Here is a 23194-nt window from a genome sequence, read left to right on the forward strand (position 1 = left end):
GATTTTTTTTTTTTTTGTAAAAAGCGTGGGGTTTTACAGATGTCCGCCCAACCGAACGACAGAAGGCGAAAAGGGTGGTTTAACGGTGGTGATCGTTCTGACGATTCAGGAAGAGAAGGAAAAACACAAACGACGACGACAGAGGCAGTAACCGTGTGGCCCTCCGACCACCATGCTCAACCGAGAGGGAAGATATAAGGCTGGTGGTGGTGTCGAAAATAGAGCGAGGTTGTCAGTGTTGATGCAGGATTCATGTCGGGGTGGTGCACTCGGAGCCGAGTGTGGTTACAGCAATGGTCGGAACCGGAGTCGGTGGTGGTGGTCCTTGAACACCCGAGCTCAGCAGTGGTAGAAATCGGTGATGGTAACCACCACCAGCGGCAAGGAAAGAGAGAGAAAGGGGAGGGGTGTCGACACCCATTTTTTAATGGTTGGTCTATTTGGCTCGTAATCCAAAGAAAGATCCAAAATAGGGTTCTCTCTCCAAAGTGAATCCAGGTCAAGAGATCCAATTCGTGTGGTTAGACCATTTCGGGTCTCCACAAGGATCTGAATCCAAAATTATTTAGATTTTTGGTACCTATGAATATTTAATTAAATTTATTATTTAATTAACCAAAAATAGTTTAGGCTCTAATTAACATAGTTTGCTAATTAATTACTAAATAAATAAGTAAATAATAATTAATTTTTAAGAGTCCATTGTATTTCATTTAAATATTTTCTGAAATTTGCAAATATTATTTCTGGAAGTGCTTTCGTTTCTTCAAAATCCAACTCGGTCCAATGAGTGGCTCCCAAACAGAGAAATTAACCACCTTGAGTTAGAGCAGGAGAAATCAAGCCTCGGTTTCATGTTCATTCCCCATTTCCATGTCAAACAAATTTGTGGTTTATGGCATTCTCTCGTTTCAGATCTAGCCTCGTTCGATGGGACTTACTAACAAAACTGCCTAAAAAGAACCAGTAATTTCTTTTCTGATTTATAACCCGAGGAAACCGCATCCGGCACGAAAACGTGGTCACCCTGGCACAGCCTCCCAGACCTATGGTCATCATGCCAGATCAGAGAAATGCTAATGTGCTCCTGTTGAATCGGATTGTTATACAATCAAAGGATACTTTAAGAAGAAGAAAGAACTCCAAACTTGAAAAGCCCCAGGTAAGAGATTGCATTTTATTAGGACACTTGCACTGTTATTGGAAAAGCATAATTGGACAAGAAGCAGAGAGTACAGTCCTGATCAAGCATCCCTGCTCAACTCAGCAATGGAAGCAATCCCCAAGGCCCACAAACTACCAAATCAGAGAAATGAGACCCCTTGCAAAGAAGTGCATCTAAAAACACGGACCGCCACAAACTGCAGCAGAAACACCACAAGAAAAAGCTCTGAAGGAGAAAACACGAGCTTGGGGGTCTGCTTTATGTTGGCTTCCACAGTATTGTTGTATCAGCAATCATTGAAGTAACAGTGTAGGGATCCATATTGGAAGCAGGCCTCCTATCCTCGAAATATCCTGTGACACAAACACATCTCACCTTAGCCGTAGTATGAAATGGTAGCGAGAAGTGATGCATGAAGCTGTAAGTTGTGTTTCACAAATATATAAAGCACCAAACATTTAGGTAGCACAAGAGAAAGCAAGTCAGAAGCAGCAATTGAATCATGTAAAAAGATATATAAAAAATTTTAACAGAGTTTGTGTTGTTTTCATTAATTTAAGAAATAAAAAGTACTATTCTTCTGCCATTAAAATTTAAAAGTGCATTTTCCATACACAAAATTTGTTAGATTTTATATCCAAAAGAACAAGCTTTTATTTTCTGAAAGCAAGACTTTTTATAAAGTTTTAGAAGCTTGAAAGGAGTTTGTGGTTTCACATTTCTGAAGTGCGTTTCTGAGATTTTCAGAAGCCTCTGATAGCTATGGTTGTGATAAAGTATAGTGCAGGAGCATCTTTCCAAGATAATCCTGGGATCCAGAGCGGCATGTAAAAGTTGGTTGAATCTCACCTTTTCCAGACTTTTCAGTGTCACGACCGACCCTGATGGAGGCGCCGCGGTTTGCAACACCCTGTTAGTTGCAACATGCAAAATTAGTTTCTTCCTCTAATTTACCAAAGATACATAGTTGGTTGCTGTGAAAAAACAGATTAAGATACCCATGAGAAAGTGTTAATGTCTGCAGTTTCATGTCGCCCAGTCAAACGCCGTTCATTTCCTTCACCATATGCAGCAATGTGTTCCTTGTGCCTCAGCTGCAGTTTCCCAATGGCCCGCTTGATCACAGCCAGGCCCCCCTCACTCCTCATTGATTTTGTACTGAGGAAAAATAGTTTAGAAAAGCTTAAATGAGCTTGGATTTTCATCCAGTACTCTGATAAATCAATTGCTTTACCTGTAATTTGTATGTGCACCAGCACCATTCCAGTCTCCCTATACATAACATATACAATCATTAACAATTTTGCTCCAAAAATTACCATACGAGAACTGAATCAATGCAGCATTCAAGAAGAACCACTGTCATATTCATCACCAACTTCAAGCCTCTTTTGTATACACAGGCTTTCTTCAAAAAAATGATTACTAGTCTCTTGTATTTTTCAAGTCTTAGCTTGGTTGTCCATTCTTTTTTCTCTGCCCCAAATTGTTGAGTTCTAAAATTGTTTGTGGCTTGGAATGTGAGAAGAAGGGAAGAAATTTCACCAAGAGAATAAATATACTCACTGGGATGGGCTTAGGATCAAATGAAAGGACTACTCCAGCAACCTCTGTAATTCTCTGTAAATAAACATACCCAACATGGTCAGATATATCAGAAATCTGAAGTATAAATTATGTAGCACTTGTGCTAGCAGTAACATCAAGCAATGAACCAGATTAATGTGATTACCTCAAGAATATAGCGAGCAACCCACATCTCATCACTAGCAGAGATACCAACAGAAGGGCCAACTTGGAACTCCCACTGGCAAAGGAACAAAGTGATCTCAGCTGGAATTCAGAGCAGGAAAAATAGATAGTACAACTGAAGCAAGAAGAACAGAGAATCTACCTGGCCTGGCATAACTTCACCATTGATGCCACTAATGTTGATCCCTGCATAAAGGCATGCTTTGTAGTGGGCATCTACAATGTCACGGCCGAACGATTTGTTGGCACCAACACTACAGTAGTATGGCCCCTGAGCCACATGTATATCATCACAGTTAAAAAGAAATTAACAGAAATTTATGTGAATGCTAATGAAGAGCCCTTGTCATTCTTGAAAATGATGTATAGATTATATCGGATCCATCTTCAATTGTAAACCAGTCGTAAGGCTAGTGTCATAATTTTGGTGTGCCACTGACATCTATTTTTTTTTTGGTCTGGCTCTCAAGGCACCTGATATCCAACGTTGAATTGGAGTATTGGACAAAGGAGAAGGCTCAGTTCATTTATGAAATTTTCCCCTCCAAGTTTTAGATTAGAGGATCCACAGGATATATGCAGGAGTAACTCGACTGTGCTTTTTTTTGAGTTTTTTTTTAAATCAACGGCTCAGAAGTCAAGCATCCAAAACTCATGTTTTTTTTATTGAACACACACGATCCAACAGTTGATTCCTAGCAAATGGACCATGTCGAACATCTACAGGGTTGGATTTGTACAAAAAAGTCTCGGAAATGCCCAGTTCACACGTAGTTCACATAGATCAGTGACACACACACACACAAGATATCTATGATAACGAACAAAGAATCGGTTACAGACAAAAGAGAGAATGAAGCAGACCCTTGCATGTTTAACGACGGAAGATATGGTAAGATAAGGAAACAAACCAGATGCAAGCGGGACAAATTCTAGATAAGATTCTCTCTATTTAAAATTAAAGGAAAAAAGAAAAGCCGGAGGAGGAGTCCAATTAACGCTAAGTTTAATTACCTGAGGACCAGGGAAGCCACCAATAGGCCATCCAAGAGGCCAGTTAACATCCTTCTGAAGAAGGGTGTACTCCTGCTCAATGCCATACCTGTTTTTTCATTTTGTTCAGTTTATGTTTCCAAAAAAAAAAAAGTTACAGAAGCAAAGAATGTTAACTAATATAGCAGATCATGTAGACAAAGCAGACACCATCATTATTCTTACTATCAAGAACATAAAGTCCGAAAACAGAGAGAGAGTACCAGGTCTCTTCTGCTACCACATCAGGATGGCTAAATATTTTTGCCGCATTGTATCTCTTGTTTGTTGGAATTGGCTCCCCAGCGGGCGTGTATGTGTCACACATCACCTGAATACAGTAGAGGAGTAGATATTAAAAATTAGTTGATGTTGAATGACTATTTGCTATTTGCGTCAAAAGATCAAAAGCTCAGGACTTACCAAAATGTTCTTTCCTCTTCTGAATGGGTCAGGGAAAATGGCTTGTGGGCTGTTTCAATATATTGTGAAATAAATAAATAAACATCTATACCAACCATAGAACTTTACAAAACTTTTCGAAAAACAAACAAACAAGAAACTTACTATAATATGACTTCACTGTCTTTTCCAGGCGCTTGACCAGTGCTGGAACCATCATAGTTCCATTTTGGGAGCTTGTGGGGGTCAGTCGCTGGGCCAGAGAGCGTCTGCCAACCAACAAAATATAAATCAATAACATAAACGATCATGAAAAGCTCATCTCAGGCACTTGAATAAGAAGAAAACGGATATTTACTCTTGCTTTGCTCCTCATATCCATTCCAGAGCCACCAACCCTGTCAACCAAAGGAAACAGAACTTGGTTTCAGCAAACTTCGTCGTAATAGAATGAACCAACTCATTACACCCACAAAAATGGGACATGGACATCACCATATGTACTCAGCAATGATCTTGTCTGTGTGATCAGACAGGTTCATGTTAATCAAATCTGAAAGAAGAGACATCTTGAAATCCTTCAACAGAAAAACAAGAAAGAAGACAAGCAGAGTGCCTTCCCTCTTGTTAAGCTCTCTATGAATCGATGAAGAAGAGCACTGGATGCACAAGAATTTATACTGATGCCCGGGGCTTACAATTTGATGAAATACTTTTTTTATTGATAATTTTTAAATAGGGAAGCTTTCTTGCAACGAAATAAAGTACAGTGGTTTTTGAGAAAATTTGCAAATATGCCACTTGAGGCGACTCTTGGATCCTTGACTTCGCTAAAATTATTCATTGATATGCCTCATAGAATAAGGTTAAATTGGGCCCCACATGCATGATGTGGGGATTACCTGCCTTTCTTGAATTGCTGTTTTCCCTGGACCATCCATGCCTTTGGTTGCTACAACCACTGGTTTGAAATATCGCATGAATGGTGTCGTAAGGATTGCATCATTGCCCAGACTCCATTTGTTGTCTTTTCAAAGTTTCTTTAATATAGCTAGCATGTAAGCCTCATGTGGAACCCCATATTAATAATGACTGCTGGTTCTGTATGAAAATTTAGAACCTTTTGGTTAATGTGATTTACATATAGGAATTAAGGACAATGATCCGTAAGATCATGTTATTAATGTTTCTTATCACTACATATTATCGACTGTTGGTAAAATAAAGCTTTATAGTTTGAGCTTCAATCTTGAGGATTGTCTCAAAAGCTTCTGTTTTGGCAATAAACTAAGTTATTACCAGGCTTATACATATATGAAAGCACAAATCTAAAGATTTTGATATAAAGATTTTGAAATTGCTATTAAAATATGTTAAGTTGGATTTGTCAGTAATTTTATAATTGGAATTAGAAAAATGAACCTATCAAGCTTGTTCATGATAGCATCTTTTCGTTTTTTTTTTTCCTCCCTCTCTTTTCATGTCACACTAATTAAAAAAAGAGGGGGATCTTTAAAATTGCACCTAACTTTTTAGCATAATTCAAAGATAGACCTAACATTAGAAAATTTTCAACGAGGCCACAAAGCCTTGTTCACGTAAATTTTAAAAAAAAATGATTAAAATTAATTGTAGTTAGGCTAACCTATCTTGGATTAGTTCAACTTTTAGTTAATTGTTTTTTATTTTGTCAAGACATGTATTGATATTTAGATCATTGTCATACCCATGCCAGAAGAAGTTTATTCAAGCTGTAGAAATTGAGTTGGAAGAGAGAGAGAGAGACATCAGCATTACTAAGGCAGGGGATCAACAAAAAGTTGAGCCCGCGAAAACAAAAAAACAGCAACAGACCCAAAACAAAGGGCCGAAAGCACGAAAGCAAAACATAAAATAGGAGAACATAGAGATCAACCAGGGTCTTGAGGAAGAGAAGGCGGCTGAAGGGGGTGGATAACATGGGAGGAAAGTATTTAATAAGGTTGAAAATGACATATTTCAGATTCCACTTTAATTAAATGTCGAATGTCCATGCATTTTCTTCCATCAGGAAATGCAATTCTCCCTACTTAGATATGCAAACCAAATATACAAATCAGGTTTTTCAGTAGTTTTTTTTAAGCTCTGACCATATTGATGTGATCTGCATGCTTGATTTTATAGAGATCAATTCTTGGATTATCCATTCCAACACATGGATAGGTTTTTGCAGTGTGTGAAAATCAATGCTTAAAATTTTTATAAATATCTAAGGCTCTAACAATCTTAATTTTTTTATCGAACAAACGTGAACCAAGTGTTGTTTCTATCAAATCGACCATGTCAAACACATTTCCAATGTTCGATTTTCAAAAAAAAAACTCGAAAACCCAGTTTGTATATTTTTTGCATATTTCAGTGGAGAGAATTGTATTACCTTTTCCCATTAACCATAACAAAGCTTAAATGCTGTTTCGAACATTTTTTAAAGATATGTGCATTTTTCAATTATTAGGTGCCAATTTAAAAATCGCTCAAGAACGTAAAAGAAATTAAACAAAAGAACAATTATAGTCACCAAAACAGTATCAACGTGATTTTCACATGGCTTTGGTAGCTCCACTGATAATAGACCTCTAATTTATTAATTCGTCATGCTCTAACTTCCCCACATAGCATCTTATTAGAAGCAGATCTGCATCGCTTCAAGTCATTTCTTCATGGTATGCCACCCCAGTTTAGGGGTGGGCAACGAGCCAGCCCGGCCCAGCCTGCTAATGGACCTGGCTAATTGGGCTCGGCCAAAAGCCTGGTTCGTGCTGGGCTAGGTCTATTATATTATATATAATATATATTGTATGTTATATATATGCACGGGGCAAGCCAGCCCGTGTCGTTTCGGTCCTGGCCGAGCTTGGGCCTAATTTATAGGCTCAAGCACAGCCCACGGTGGGCTGACCCATGGGCTGCCCGGCCCGTTGCCCTCTACCCAATTAACAAAACAGTTTAATTCATATGGCCAGAAGAAGTGGGTCTCAATGGTTGGCCAACTTTCATCGGTTATCTGTGGGTTCACTTGTGTAGACAGAATCATAGTTCTCAGAAAAGTCTGTGCAATTAAAAATCTTGCAAAATTTAAAAAAAAAAAGTTAGTAAAAACTCCAGAATGTTTCAAATATATATATATATATATATATATATATATATATATATATATATATATATATATATATATATATATATATATAAACAAATGAGTAAACACGATAGGCGATGTGAAAATGTCACATTTTCTGTATTATTTTTCAAAATATCAGCGATAATTGCTTTAATGAATGCAGATCCCATCATTTGACATAAGATGAGATCCACCATCGTTCAATCCTAACCGTCCAGCCAACAAACTAGGAATAGTATACGTTCTCACATCGATCAGATGCATAAATTGGGCGGCTTAGATCAGCATATGTACCATATGTCAGAGGTTAGGATCTTTTTGTCAGTTGACACGTTGGCAGGGCCCACATAAACAGTCAGAAATACATTGCCACGTAAGCAGCCGCCCCCCCGCCCCCCCCCCCCCCCCCCGCGTCTTCAGTGATGCAGGGCCCTTCGATTAAAAAATTAAAATAATTTGGTTGGGGTATCTACGGGCGTTGGCGTTTCGTGGCGTAAGGAGGATACACGCACCATCTCCCTTATTTTTATTTGCTCCAAACGTATGACCTTGAATATTCAAGCCCCCTTTTATTCGCTTTGTTTATTGACAATTCACCTGTGAGATACCACCAGAATATTCAAATTCTATTTTATTGATTCATTTTTCATTGTCAACAAGCAACTGTCTAAACAATGTATAAAAACAAATAAATAAATAAACCTTTGCAACAATTAAAAAAGATTTAGTCTATAAAGTGTAAAACGAAATTTGTTTTGAAATTTTTTGATATTTAGTTTCTAATGTCATGTCTTGTGATGAATGGTGATGTAGGTGTTACCCCATTGTCAAAGCATTAGTTTATAATTTGAAGTAACGGCCTTTTGTTTGTTTTATGTTGATAATGCAAACAACACACCATAATACAAAATTAGTAGCACCAATTTATTACTTTAAGTGAATAGCCTTCTTTATTTTCTTTTATATGAGATAGGATGAGGTGCAAATAATGTTTCTACCAATTAATCAAGTATTGTTGACTTTGCTAAAAATTAACGCCAACTCTGAAGCTGACTCATGTAGTTTTAATTTACTCCCACTAGATGCCAACAATAATTTGTGAAGTTGCTCTCTTGATAAGTCAATCGTGTTTATATATATATAAGCTGAAATATGTGTAACCAAATGTGTTTTATGTTATCATTATAAGAAAATTGTTATTTAGCGACATAAATTTGCGACGAAAATAATTCATCTTAAAGTTGTGACGGATTAGCGAGAGAAAACTATATGTCCCTAAAATTAGAATTAGTTGTAGAATTTGCGATAGAAAAATTATCTCGCAAACGCCATCGCAAATTTGTGATGGATTAGCGACGGAAGAATTTTGTGTCATACTTCGTCGCTACTTCGCGATGGATGAGCGACACCATTTTTTTCGTCGGTACTTCGTTGCAAATTTGCAATTTCATTTATGACAGAATTTTATCGTCGCTAATCTGTCACTAAATTTTTCATAAAACCCTAATGTGAGCCCCATTTCTTTTTCTTTTCTGGTTCATTCATCCCTTTCTCTCGCCTCGTTGCTCTCCCTCCCTTCTCCCCCTTCCGGTGATCGCCTCCCACTCCGACGACCTCCTCCATTCCCTTCTTCTTTCCCCTCATCCCTCTCTCAGCAACGCTCCTCTCCTTCTCTTCTCGCGTCGGCGCCCCCTTCTCGCAACCCACGAAGTGGCAATCGTCAGCCACCTCACGGGTATGCCCGCACCTCTTTCGTACCCTGCGCATGACAACGTCAACCGACGGCGATCCCCTCCCAGGTATGCTCTTTCTCCTCTTCTCTTCTTCTTCTTCTGTTGCTGGAAGGCCAGCAGGATGTCGTCGCCCCCCTGTCGTGCCTCTCCCTTCTCCTCCTCTCCCCCATCTTCTGGTTCTTCTCTCCCTCTTCCCTCTCTCTGTTGTCTCGACAGGAGGTCGATGGCGCCTGTCGTGCCCTCCCTCTTCCCCCCTTTTTTCTTTTGTTGGCTCGTCGGGAGGTCGGCAGGAGGACCATGGCCCCTGCCGCACCCTCCCTCACTCCCCTATCTCTGTGGGCTCGTCGGGAGGTCAGCATGAGGCCGACGACTCCCTACCGCGCCTTGTCTCTCCCTCTGTTATGTCGCTAGGAGGTCAACAGGAGGCCCACAGCTGCCTGTCGCGCCCTCCCACTCCCTTTGTTATGTCGTTGGGAGGACGACTCGAGGTCGACAGCCCCTGTCGCGCCCTTCCGCTCTCTCTATGCTCGTCGAAGGGCTGACAGGTGGCCGACCCCCCCACCCCCCTTCTGTTGGTTATCGGAGGGCCAATGGGAGGTCGATAGTCCCCTTGTCACACCTTCCTCCCTCTCTTTGTTTGCGAGAAGGGTCTGGCAGGTGGCCCCATGTTGCCCCTCTCCTTTGGGCCCTCTCTCTCTCTCTCTCTCTCTCTCTCTCTCTCTCTCTCTCTCTCTGTGTGTGTGTGTGTGTTCCGATGGGGTCGAGCTCGACCAGGTAGCCGAGCCCACCTCCCTCTCGGTCGAGGTTGGGGTCGGGCTCGGCCTCGCAACTGACCCACACCGGTGACCTTGTTGTCCTTCTGTTCTGGTAGTCTCGCTCTGCAGTCGACCCGCGATCGTATATAAATATGCATTGCAGGTGCGTAGCTAAGCTAATTGTGCGATGCTTAATGCTAAGCATCGCATGCAGCTAAAAATGCAATGCAAAAAAAATTTTTGAAAAGGCAATAGCATGCAAATCGGGTAAATACCTGTGTTGAGTAAGTGATGCAAGTGCATCACAGGTTATTTATTTTATTGGATGCAACACTTTTCTGTTCACACACTCACTTAGTTATGGATATCTAGGACTGCTTTGATGGAGTTCGGAGATAATCTGAGTTTGATTTGAATGTATGAAAATAAAAGTGCTTTTATTTTTTAAGTTCGGATTTCATGCTAGTCATGATAGTAGTTAGCTAGATATTGGAGTGTGTTTGCTGCAAGTCCATGTTTGACATTGTTTTGATATAAATGATTTGAATGTATTGCAATGTTTGATGTGACTGTATCCATGCTTGCATGAAGTTATTTTTAATTTGATTATGCCTTTAACGTGAAATTGTATCATGAAAACATACTTCAAATGAATGAGTTTGCACATAAAAATGAATGATAAGTTGTCAATGCTTTAAACATGCTTCAAATGAATGGTTTTCCACATGAAAATATTAAGTTATCAATGCATGCGTCATACCTTTTGTGATTAAATGACATCATATATATATATATATATCAAATCATTACATCCACTATAAATGCATAATAAATTAGATATTTTCTTTATCATAGCATTCTTATGATTCTCTTTTAACTGGTTAGGATAGTATCTATAACATCGTAGGACAAAATGGATGTAAACCATGAATAGATGTACCGTAGGATAGTTGACAATGAGGTATCGCTTAAATATATGGATGGTGTTGACAGTTTTATTGAATTTGCAATGACAAGTGTCAGTATAGTAGATCTCATAGGTCGGATCAGGTACCCCTGCGTGATGTGTAATAACAATTAATTTATAGAACCTCATGGCGTTAGACATCACCTATACAGGAAGGGTTTTGTGAGTAATTATCAGAATTGGACGCTTCATGGTGAAGAATTTTGAAACAATTTTGATGCACGAGTGGATGTGGTGCACGATAATCCATATGTAAATTTGATATTTGATGTCGCAGGACCAGAACTGGGTTCTGCTATGAGTCCTAGTGATGTACCAACTTGGGTAAAGGAAGAAGCATCAAACAATGCAGCTAGTAGATTTTATGATTTACTTAGAGATACTGAGGAGCCACTTTGGAATAGTTGCGAGAGTCACACTAACTTGTATGCAGTTCTTCAACTAATGAATTTGAAGTTCAAATATAATTTAAGTCAATCATGTTTTTACTGTCTGTGCTCTATTGTGAAGAGTATGTTTCTCAAAGATGAGAAATTGCCATAAAATTTCTATCGTGTGAAGGTTATGGTCAACGCTTTAGGTATGGGGTATCAAAAGATAGATGCTTGTCTAAATCACTACATGTTGTATTTCAAAGATCAAGAAAATAGTGGATTATGTTCGTCATGTGGGCATCCTCGGTTTAACCCAAAGATAAGAGGCAATGGTAGCACAAGGTTAAAAGAAGTGTTCTACAAGTCGCTTCGCTACTTCCCTCTCACCTCTAGATTGCAACGATTGTATATGTCTTCGAAGACAACTAAATACATGAGATGACCTGCAAATAAAGTTTGACATGATGAAGACAAGATCACACATCCTGTTGACGTGGAAGCTTGGAAGCACTTTGATCCTACTCATTAGACCTTCGCAATAAAAGTGAGAAATGTTAGGCTAGGTTTATGTACAGATGTATTTAATCCATTTGGGGGTAAATCAACTTCATACTCGTGTTGGCCAGTATTTTTCAATTCATACAATCTTCCTCCAAGCTTGTGTATGAAGCATCAAAATTTTTTCTTATCTCGATTGATCTCTGGTTCGACCTCTTCGGGCCAAAATCATGTTGTATATTTAAGGCAATTGATTGATAAACTAAAAATAATGTGGGTTGACGGTGTTTTCACGTACGATGCTCATAAAAAAAACAAAACTTCAATATGAAGGTTGTGATCCAAATGACACACGTATGGAAGAATATGATCCAAATGATATACCAAGTGGATGGGTGCCCAGTAAAGAAGAAGAAGAAGAGGACGAAGATGAGGAGGAGGAAGAAGAAGAATATGAAAGTCAAACAAGTGATGAGGAAGCATACTCGAGCTAGTAAAATACATCTTATAATACATACCTTATGTTTGAATGTATTGCAATGTTTAATGTGAATAATTTGAATGTATTGCATGAAGTTGTTTTCGATTTAATTATATATCTATGGAGATATAGAGTTGTGTAACTGATCCAAAAAAAATTTATTTGTTAGAATATGGTTCGTGGAGGTCACATTGGTCGAGCACCCAGTGGTAGCCAGTTTCAACCTTCATCTTCACGGGCTGCTTCGATAGGTATATCATTTAACTAATTGTATACTTGATTAGTTTAAATATGCATTGTGTGAATTTCTAACTCATTTTTTTATAGATGATGTTTCGTCTGCACATGACCCACCTACACCAACTATTCATACACGTCACGAGACAACGTCGGATGCAGGGTCTTCTCAGTCTTACACACGATGACTCATTTAAATAGTGTATATCGATAATTGAGCGTAAGTATTTCCTTTTCACTTATCCAATACTTATCAAGTAAATAGTGTATATCGATATTTAATGTGTACTAATTCATGTACAATGCGAGATTCGAGCCACAAGAAGTAATACGAGAAATTAAACAGTCACTAGTTCAGCATCTTCCAGGACTGGTTGCTTAATAGAAAGAGTACCCGAAGGAGGTGTTGGACAAATTGTGGTCCTCATTCATGGTATACAATCGTTTATTATAGATAATGTATTTCATATTTAACTTTTTATTATAGGCATGCTACTAACTTTTCGAAATTATTTGTAGGCTTTGAATCGCTTCGCGATTGTGATGGAGGAGCAAAACGTGAGGCGCGTGTGGCACAAGGTAGCTGCTAGTCGATTTGCAGACATGTTGCACAATATTAAGACTGCAACAATAAACGCATCTAGTGGGATAGATGATCCATTCCAGTGGAAGGGCCATGACCCTCCTACTATCATGTCATATTTTTTAGATGCAATATGCAACAAGTGGGCGGGGCATAAATTTTGAAACCGCTCAGCAAAGGCTGCACAAAACCGAGCAAAGATGTCTGATGCCCATCTATACACAGATGAATCTAAAACTTTTGAGAGCCACCTAAAGAAAATAGTAACTCGTCAATATATATTGTCAAATTTATAAGTATTGTTGCATACTTTTTAAATAAATTTTTTATCATTTAACCGCGCAGAAATTCAGAAAAAGAAGGCATTGTGCCTTACAAGGATGTATTTATTGAAACACATAAACGTAAGAGCATGGGAGAGTTCATATCAGAGAAGGCGAGAGCGACAACGATATGTATTTATTGTATTAATAAATATTATAATATACAAGTTACCATGAATATTGTAATTCTTAATTATTAATCTATACTGTAATCATTACTTTATAGGAGTCATACGAGCAGTAGATGGAAGAGCAATATGACGATGACTTCACTCAATATCCACCTTTTGATCATGCAGCATGGGTGGCTGCAACCGGTGAACCCAAAAAGGGTCGTGTGTTCGGGTTTGGGAGTAATATGAACATCACACCAGTCGTTGCCTCCTCTAGTCAGGGCTCTCAGAGTTCTCCCGCCAACATCAACTCCAAGCGTCCGATTGACCTGGCTAATTCTTAGGATGGTATCCGCTAGCTTGTTAAAGACATAATGCGTGACCATTTACATAAAGCAATTTTCTACGTTGTCCGTAATGAGTTGTGCAGCTTTTTTGGGGACACGGGAACTTCGTCTGCAGGTGCCTGTCAAGTATGAAAGTTGCATGTCATTTGTTTCATGACGTTAGATTTCAAGCTAGTATATGCATTATTTCATCACTATAAAAGTTTTTTACTGCATTAAAACACGTATATGCATGATTGAATCACTATGAAAGTTTTTTGACAACATTAGAACACATATAAGCATGATTCCATCACTATGAAAGTTTTTTTATTGCCTTATAACACATATATGTATAATTTAATCACTATGAAAGTTTTTTGACAACCTTTGAACACATATATACATAATTAAATCACTATGAGAGTTTTTTTATAACATTAGAATACATATAAGCATGATTTCATCACTATGAAAGTTTTTGACAACCTTAGAACACAAATATACATGCATGACGCACTATGAGAGTTTTTTTACAACATTAGAACACATATAAACATGATTTCATCACTATGAAAGTTTTTGACTGCCTTATAATACATATATTTATGATTAAATCACTATGAAAGTTTTTTGACAACTTTAGAACACATATAAGCATGATTCCATCACTATAAGAGTTTTTTTACAACATTAGAACACATATATAAGCATAATTTCATCACTATGAAATTGTTTGACTGCCTTAGAACACATATATGCATGTTTGAATCACTATAAAAGTTTTTTGACAACCTTAGAATATATATATATATATATATATATATATATATATATATATATATATATATATATGCATAATTGAATCACCATAAGAGTTTTTTAACAATATTAGAACACATATAAGCATGATTGTTATACAAAAGACATTTATTTGACAGCCTTATAACGCATATACGCATGCTTAAATCACTATGATATTTTTTTGACAACCTTAGAACACATATCTGCATGATTGAATCACTATGATTTTTTTTTGTCAGCCTCAAAACACTTATCTGAATTCTGTTAATGTCCTTCACTTTATTGCTAGCTAGTCTATGTGTAATTCATTCATGTTACTTTGATTGCTTTAGATTAGGTGCATTACATATAATTTATTTTATTATATTTTGTTTATCAATACTAACCTTTATTTTCTCTTGTAGGATGTTGGAGATAATCAACGTAGATGAGATGATGGAGGCATGGATAAAGGGGCAGATCGATACAATGAAGAAGATGATGTTCATAATCTTGGAGATGATTAGATTCATGTATTAATTTATTGTACCTTCTTGTGGTTTCAAAAGAAACTCTTTGTAAATGTTCACTTGTAAATAATTAGAACTTGGTAAGGATTATAGTGAAATGATAAATTGTTTCAGTTGCTTTGTATATGTATTTTTTATGTGTACTTTCTTTTTATACAAGGGATATATAAATTGTATAACGAGAAATTTTTTTTCTCGAAATTTATATTTCAAACATTTTTTTAATTTTTTTTTATTTTTTGCGATGGATTAGCGACGGATAATATCTGTCCCTAATTACTATCGGCCTTTAATTTAGCGACGGATTAGGGACGACTATTTATCTATCAGAAAACTGAATTCGTCGATGCTTGGCGACGGATTATTATCCGTCGCAATTCTGTCGCTACATTAGTGACAGAATTAGTGAAAGATGTGTATCTATCGCAAAACCAAATCTCTGCGGATTAACGACGGCCTTTTGATGAATCATGGCATTCGCTAATCCATCACAAATTAGCAACTAGAAAATTGCGATGAAAGTTATTCGTCGCTAATCCACATATTTCTTGTAATTTATGAATCAAGATTTTTATAGGTTATTTTGTAAATCTAACCCTGCATATGCATTTGGCATGGTTCATTTGCTAGGAATCGACTGTTGGATCGTCATAATTGAAGTAAAAAATGTGATTTTTTATGCTTGAATACTTATGAAAATTATAAGTCATTGATTTTCAGACTTTATGTTTCTATAAAACCAAGTGTCTAGATCACATTAATATAATGAAAATAAAAAAAAAAAGTAAAAAAGCTCATGAAAATCATAGTTCATACCAGTAAACATATTTGATTGGTAAACATATTTTAGTTACCAATATATATATATATATATATATATATATATATATATATATATATATATATATATATATATATATATATATATATATATATATATGTAGACACACACACCAAAAGTGGTAGCTGCCTCATCACTTTCGTGTCTGACCAAAATGGACGTGTTTTGAGCATCGCACAACGTGATAGATGCACAGTAAAAAAAATCTTGCTGAAACGCCTTTAGCAGCAACAAAAATGTGTCTAGCACCTTTAGCAGCGACTTTTGTTGCTGCTAAAAGTCTTAGCAGGACTTTTAACAATGACAAAAATTTGTGCTAAAGGTGCTACACCTTTATCAGCGATGTTTTTGTTGCCACTAAAGGTGTTTCAGAGAGATTTTTCTGCTGAACATTTATCGTAATGTGTGATGGATGCTCAGCGTGTGTCCGTTTTCATCAAGCATGAAAGCGGTCCTATGAAAATCTAGTTTGATACTAGTAAACATATTTGGTTAGTGAACCAGTTTGAGTTATATATATATATATATATATATATATATATATATAGAGAGAGAGAGAGAGAGAGAGAAAGTGAGAGAGAGAGAGAGTACATCATAACAGTGGACAAACATTTTGTTCTATTAGCAGATGTCTTTTTTTGCCGAACACATTTGCAGCTAACAAGACCGTGCATCCGACGATTGGGCATCCACTATTATGCCCAATAGTTTGTGTGCATATATATATATATATATATATATATATATATATATATATATATATATATATATATATATTAGTAATGATAGGGCACTCTCGGAGCACCTATTCCCACTTAATAAATGCTTCAAATTTTCAAATTGAACTTTTTTTTTTGTTGATCAGACCCTACAAATATAATCTATAAATCATTATTTAGTGAAAAATAGATTTGGATCACGTGATTATGGCATACATGCAGGTTTTTATGATCTTTAAAAATCAATGGTTCACAATGTACCAAGATTTGATGATTTAAAAAATATTATTTTTATGTAAAAAAAATATGATTTCTATCAAATAAGCTATGTTAAGTATATCTATAAGGTCTAATTGAGAAAATGCAACCTGTAAACTATGATTTCTAGTAGGTGGAAGTACGTGAGATTCTATTCACCTTATCATATATATATATATATATATATATATATATATATATATATATATATATATATTATTTATATATAAATTTATTTATTTATGAGACATTTTTTTAGAGAAGCGTGCATGTCCGAGTCCCATCTGACGAGAACAATACGTTCATCCCTATGTGTATGTGTTGACTGGTTTACTATTCATGCCATCCATCGTCGTGAAACCTTAGGTGTTCACCTTGCCCACTAAGAGTAGTTTCAGGGAGCGTATCATATAACCGCTCGCCACGTGTCCAACCCTTTAAGTTTGGAAAACATGGGACAATGGAGAGGGTGTTGTGTGTTCTCCCCCGAGGACACACTATTTGCTACAGTGTGTGTTCGGGGGTCTGAATGAGCACCATGTATATAAGCACATGGGGCTCGTATTCCTGTGTATGTCAGCATCACTTAGCATCGGAGTCTGGTGCGGTTGCAAAGACTTAAGTACCCTTTCTTGTTATTCTCGTCATGAAACGATGGTTCAAGAAAATGACAAAAATGTCCTTTGTTCAAAAAAAGAGAAACGACGGTTCGAGAAAAGGACAAAAATATTCTTCATCCAGAAAGTCGAGGATGATGTTAACTCTTCAAAGTCCAAACAGTGAAATGAACCTGAAGCGCGCTCTCTTTCTTCTCTGTTTGAACTTTTCATCGTCATCTTCTTCTTCTTCCTTCTCCGTGAAACACTGTAAACCCTCTCTCTCTCTCTCTCTCTCTAGAGAAGAAATTAAGAGAGGCAAAGAGCTGGCGATCGTCGTCCTCTTCCTGCTAGCAGTAGCCGGAATGCTGCCCTTGTCCAGCGGACAACCGACTGCGGTGGCCCCTCCGCTGCCTTCGAGGGTCACCTACAACGAAATCTTCCTCCACTACACCAACAACGAAGTCTTTCAAAGTACAATTCATCTACCCCTACGTCGGCTATACTTCCGATCAGAGCTATGCCTACCAGACCACCTTGATGTTGCTCAACATGGGCGTTCTCACCCTCAAGTCCTGACGGGCATTCATCGGGTTCTAGCACCGTGAGGTCCTCATTTCGACTTTCGGCGTTGTGCTCTTCGACAGGACCCACCTCTTCGCCAAAATCGAGGATGGCACATTCCTCTCCCACTTTCCTGTCATAGACCTCAAGACTGTCATCGGGACAGCTGACGACTACAGCCTGATCACGGCGAAGATCATGCTCAAGGGGACAAAGTTCGACATCGTGATTTATAATTTACACACAGTGGCGATTTACAAAAATTACGTAGAAAAAAATGACAAATCACTACCACGTAACGATTTACGAAAATCGCGTAGCAAAAAAAAATGGCAAATCACTAAATCGAGTAGCGATTTATGAAAATCGCGTAGCAAAAAAATAAATAAATGGCAAATCGCTATGCAATTTTTGTAAATCGCTATATCGAGTAGCGATTTACGAAAATTGTGTAGCAAAAAAAATGGCAAATCGCTAAATCAAGTAGCAATTTACGAAAATCACGTAGCGAAAAAAAATGGAAAATCGCTAAATCGAGTATTGATTTACAAAAATCGCGTAGCGAAAACAAAAAATCACAATCGCTACACGATGTTTGTAAATCACTAAATCTCATTGCGAAAAAAAGGCAAATTGCAACCCGATTTTTGTAAATTGCGTAGCAAAAAAAGAAGAAGAAATTTTATCATTTTCTAGAATCGTCGATTCATGACACCAATGGCGGGCAAGGGTATTATGAAAAACCGTGAGTATGAAACAATCAAAGGAAACAATAAACAAGAATGATCAAACAAAGCACAACGACATACAGATTTACGTAGAAAAACCTCCCCTCAAATCTGAGATAGAGTAGAAAACTATGGCCGCCCAGAGGAAAAACTTTATTGCTTTTTTTTGTCAATTACAAGAGGGAAAGAAAAGAAAGGATTTATACAAGGCCCCAAAAAATTTCTTTACAACCCCACAACTCCCCAGACCCACGTCAGGGGGAGCCCCTGGACCCCTCCTCTTGTAAGGGCAAAAACTCTGAATCAGACTCCATAACTCATCAAGTTGAACTATGCTACAATCAGTGTGCAGGTCAGTCGATGCTTGATGGAACAGTGTAGGATCATCTGCTTGATGTGCACAGAGGCAAAAAGAGAAAAGAGAGAGAGAGAGAGGGTTGATGTTCATGGCTTTCTTCGGGGAGGATTCCTTTCTCATATAATCCTGCAGTGTAGGGACATGGTCTTAAATAACCATCTTCGGGGTACTTAAGTCTTTGCAATCGTTCCTTTTCTAGAATCATCATTTTTATGGCACCAATGGCGGAAAGGATACTTAAGTCTTTGCAACCGCATCGGACTCTGACATTAACTGATGATGACAAACATAGGGATACGAGCCGCATGTGCTTACATATGTGGCCCCCGAACACTAGCAACAATGCATCTTGGGGAGGGGGGGGGGAGAGACATATAACCTGCTTCGGGGACAATGGGGGCAATGTTCTCCATTTTACCCTTTCAAATTATGAAAAAAAAAGTGAGCTCCCCTCCTTCCTTCCCCAGAAAATGGTGGTCCTGTAGGATTCCTATGTTTTTTCGACGACCATCCTCTTGTCATTCCTCCTATTTTTTCTGGCACCACCGCATCCTTCCACTCATCCCCATGGCTGCCATCGACAAACCATTTTCTGTAGCACGTCCTCCTTGGTCGTTCTACATTTTTTGTCTCACCATTCTCGGACGTTCGTAGATCAGCCCCTTGACGCGCCCTGTTGATTATGCCGGTGAGCCATTCATCATCAGCACCTCCTTGAACGTCTTAATGCCCTCCCCATCACCACCGGTCGTCTGTACCATCTTCCTTGATTCAACCATGGTGTTGTCTTCAGCAAGCTGCTTCTTATTTTCTGTATCATGTTTGCAACCAGCCCCAGGCCAGCCGGCGCACCTCCCTCTTGCCGGGTGGCTGGACACCAAGCTGCCTGCAGCCGTCTCCAGCCTGCCTGTACTCCAACACCCGCCTCTCATGGTGGATCACGGTCACCACCGCCGGCCGCCGGCCGACTCCCCCTCGTGGTGTACATTTTTTTGGGTATTCGGTTATGCTTTAACATTTTTTTGGGGTATTCGGCCGCCGACCAAATTTTCTTTTTGCTTCTCGTTTAATTGATAAAACTGCAAGACAACTTTGGAGACTTGATCAACTAGTACATTGAGTAATGCACCAAAAGTCACTGTCAGATTGTCCTCTATTCAGATCAAGATGAAAAGGTCGAAAACAGAACTCCAATAATTTGGATATGAGAACGTAGCACCTCGTATACAATTTCCTGTTCATCGCTAAGGATTGATTTACAACAGTAATACCAAACCTTTGGGAGCGAGAGAGGAGTTGCCAAGATTTACTTGAAAGTAGAATGATTTTGCACATTGGCTTGTCAGAGCTTGAGCCTAGAGCTGGAAAAGGTGGCAGATCTAGTGAGTTGGACCAAATTGAATTTGGATTCAGATTCGAGTCCTAGCTGCAAACAGACATCTTTTCGAACCTAGAACAGGTGAAGTACATCAAAATGTACAAAAACGCTCAAATCTATGTTAGATCAACAATCGATCAACCGATCACAATTAGTTGAGGCAAGGCTTGACGACGATGATGATGATGAGTTGTGGAGCTTGATTCAAAGTTTTTGTCCTTGCAGGAAGGGGGGTGTGGGGGCTCCCCCCGGTGCCTGATTCAGATTTTTTTGGGGGGCTTATGTTTAAGACCCGGTTTCTTATGGATCAGATCCGGTTTGTTTAGGTTTAGGGTTGTCGCCCTTGCCTTGTATAAATACTTTCTTTTTCTTTCTCTCTTGTAACAATCGGAAAAGAGCAATAAGATTTTTCTCTGGGTGGCCGTGGTTTTTTACTCTCTCTAGTTTGAGTAAAGGTTTTTTCACCTAAATCTATGTATCCCTCTTCTTTCGATTTGATTGTTCTTGTTTTTTCGTTTTCTTGCTTGAGTATTTCCTAATAAATGAGGTCTACAATGAATCTTTCTTACGAAAGAGATGGAGTTTAATGTCTTGGAAAGATCTTAGCTGAATCACTCACATTCCCAGTCACCTTGTCTCTGGAAATTTGCTTTCCTTTCTTTTGCTGAAAGTATCTAGAATTTGGGTAATTAAGCCTTCTTTGTGAAATTCAGTTCATTTTTATAACAGTATACAACTATGGAAATGTGATGGATGGATGATGCAGGATAGGCGGCTTTGAAGGAATCTAAGAACCCGATGTGCACAGATGAAGACTAGATGAGAACAAAAGTATATCGCCTAACAGACCTTCTTCAGGAGGGGGTCTTCTCTCACTTTCTCGTATGTATGTTTCTGAGTGAGAATCTTTTTTTTATAAGAAAGGGATGTGTTGATTGTTTTCACACTCTTGAGTAGATGTAACTCAATAGTTGGGACTTATTGATTTTTTGTCTAAAGAGAGAAAATTGGTAACCATTTTCACCTTATGCTTATTCAAATAAAGCACATTCAAATATGCTTTATTTGGATAAGGCCCTTTATTGGGCGGTTTCATGTCTTGAAGAGAGAGTGGGCCCACCTCTCTACTCAACTCATGAACCCATGTGTGAAAACATGGCCACTATGGTCATGTATGACCAACATCTCCCACTTGGCCATGTGAAAACAAAAATAATCTCGATGTAGGGTTTTACCTCCCACTATTAGAGTATTTTATTTGCATCGATGTTTCTAGAATGAGTTATATACTTTAGTTATTCATTCAGCCATATGTCTTATTAGACATATCTTAATCTCATACATGATACATGTTTCAAGAATATTTTCTCCGATATACTCTTTATTAAGGGATCATCAATCATATCAGATATAAGTAAGTAACTGACTTTGATTTCATTCATTTCAATCATGTCATGAATATAATGATATTTTACCATTATATGTTTGCTTTTAGAATTGCCTGCTTCACTCTTCATAAGAGAGATGGCAACTTCGTTATCACAATAAATTTGAACAGACCCATTGGTTATATCATGCTTCAAATCATTAATGAAATGGCTTATCCAAACAGCAAATGTGGCAGCTGCATTGCATGCAATATATTTTTCTTTGTAGGTATTCTGATATTTAAAATTGTTTATCCTCCGAGGAGAAAAATATATCCAAAAGTGGATTTACTATCTTCTCTACTACCTGCAAAGTCAGCATTAGAATATTCAATTAATTCTAAAGCATTATATTGAAAACATAGTTTCAAGTTTACAGTTTATTTTAAATCTCAAAATATTCTTTTTACTGTTTGCCAAGATTACTTTGGTAGCGACTAACGAGGTCAACAACAAAGCTGATATCAGGTCTTGTGCATAGCATAACATACATTAGGCTTCTAATAGCTTGTGTATAAGGTGCATTCAGTCTTTTTTATCCATCACCAGGACTATCATTCTTACTCAATTTGACACATTTTACCACAAGTGTTCTAACAGACATGCAATCACCCATTTTAATTTTTTTGAGTATATGATTTATATAACTTTCTTGACTCAAGCTTAAAAGTTTAGAATTTCTATCTCGAGTGATTTTAATTCCAAGAACATAATATGTCTCTCCCACGTCTTTTGTCTCGAACTAAGAATTTAATAATGACTTGATTTTGACAATCATATCATTGTCATTTCCAGTCAAAAGAATGCCATCCATATATAGTGGGAGAATAGCTAATTTACTCTCACTTTTTCAAACATAAATACAGTAATCAAATTTATTTTCCACAAACCCTAATGGCATAATTGCCTTATGAAACTTTAAGTAGCACTGACGTGGTGATTGCTTGAGTTCATATAGAGATTTTTTCAACATATATACTTTATCTTCTTTGTCTTTTATCATATAGTCTATAGGTTGTTCCATGAAAATGGTTTCCTTGGGCTCATCATTAAGAAATGTGGATTTAATATCCATTTGATGTAAATCTAGGTCATAATGAGCTATAATAGCAAG

At 37.8% G+C, this 23194-nt stretch overlaps 1 protein-coding gene across 1 annotated transcript; it reads right to left on the reverse strand.

Annotated features, from left to right (window-relative positions):
- Window positions 1–1148: 1148 nt before the first annotated feature.
- On the reverse strand, window positions 1149–4983 carry LOC149841039 (glutamine synthetase cytosolic isozyme 2-like). Its single transcript, XM_090003549.1, has 13 exons — window positions 4847–4983; window positions 4710–4749; window positions 4517–4620; window positions 4373–4421; window positions 4174–4280; window positions 3932–4019; window positions 3060–3188; window positions 2898–2972; window positions 2732–2785; window positions 2400–2437; window positions 2164–2323; window positions 2015–2075; window positions 1149–1518 (listed from the first exon to the last, which is right to left on the reverse strand). The coding sequence occupies exons 1-13, from the start codon at window positions 4918–4920 to the stop codon at window positions 1424–1426; spliced, it is 1074 nt and encodes a 357-aa protein (XP_089859675.1). The 5' UTR covers window positions 4921–4983; the 3' UTR covers window positions 1149–1423.
- Between the last annotated feature and the right edge of the window lie 18211 nt (window positions 4984–23194).

This window comes from Nuphar pumila, chromosome 4, assembly GCF_984573655.1.
Source record: "Nuphar pumila chromosome 4, dmNupPumi1.hap1.1, whole genome shotgun sequence".
Lineage (NCBI taxonomy): Eukaryota > Viridiplantae > Streptophyta > Magnoliopsida > Nymphaeales > Nymphaeaceae > Nuphar > Nuphar pumila.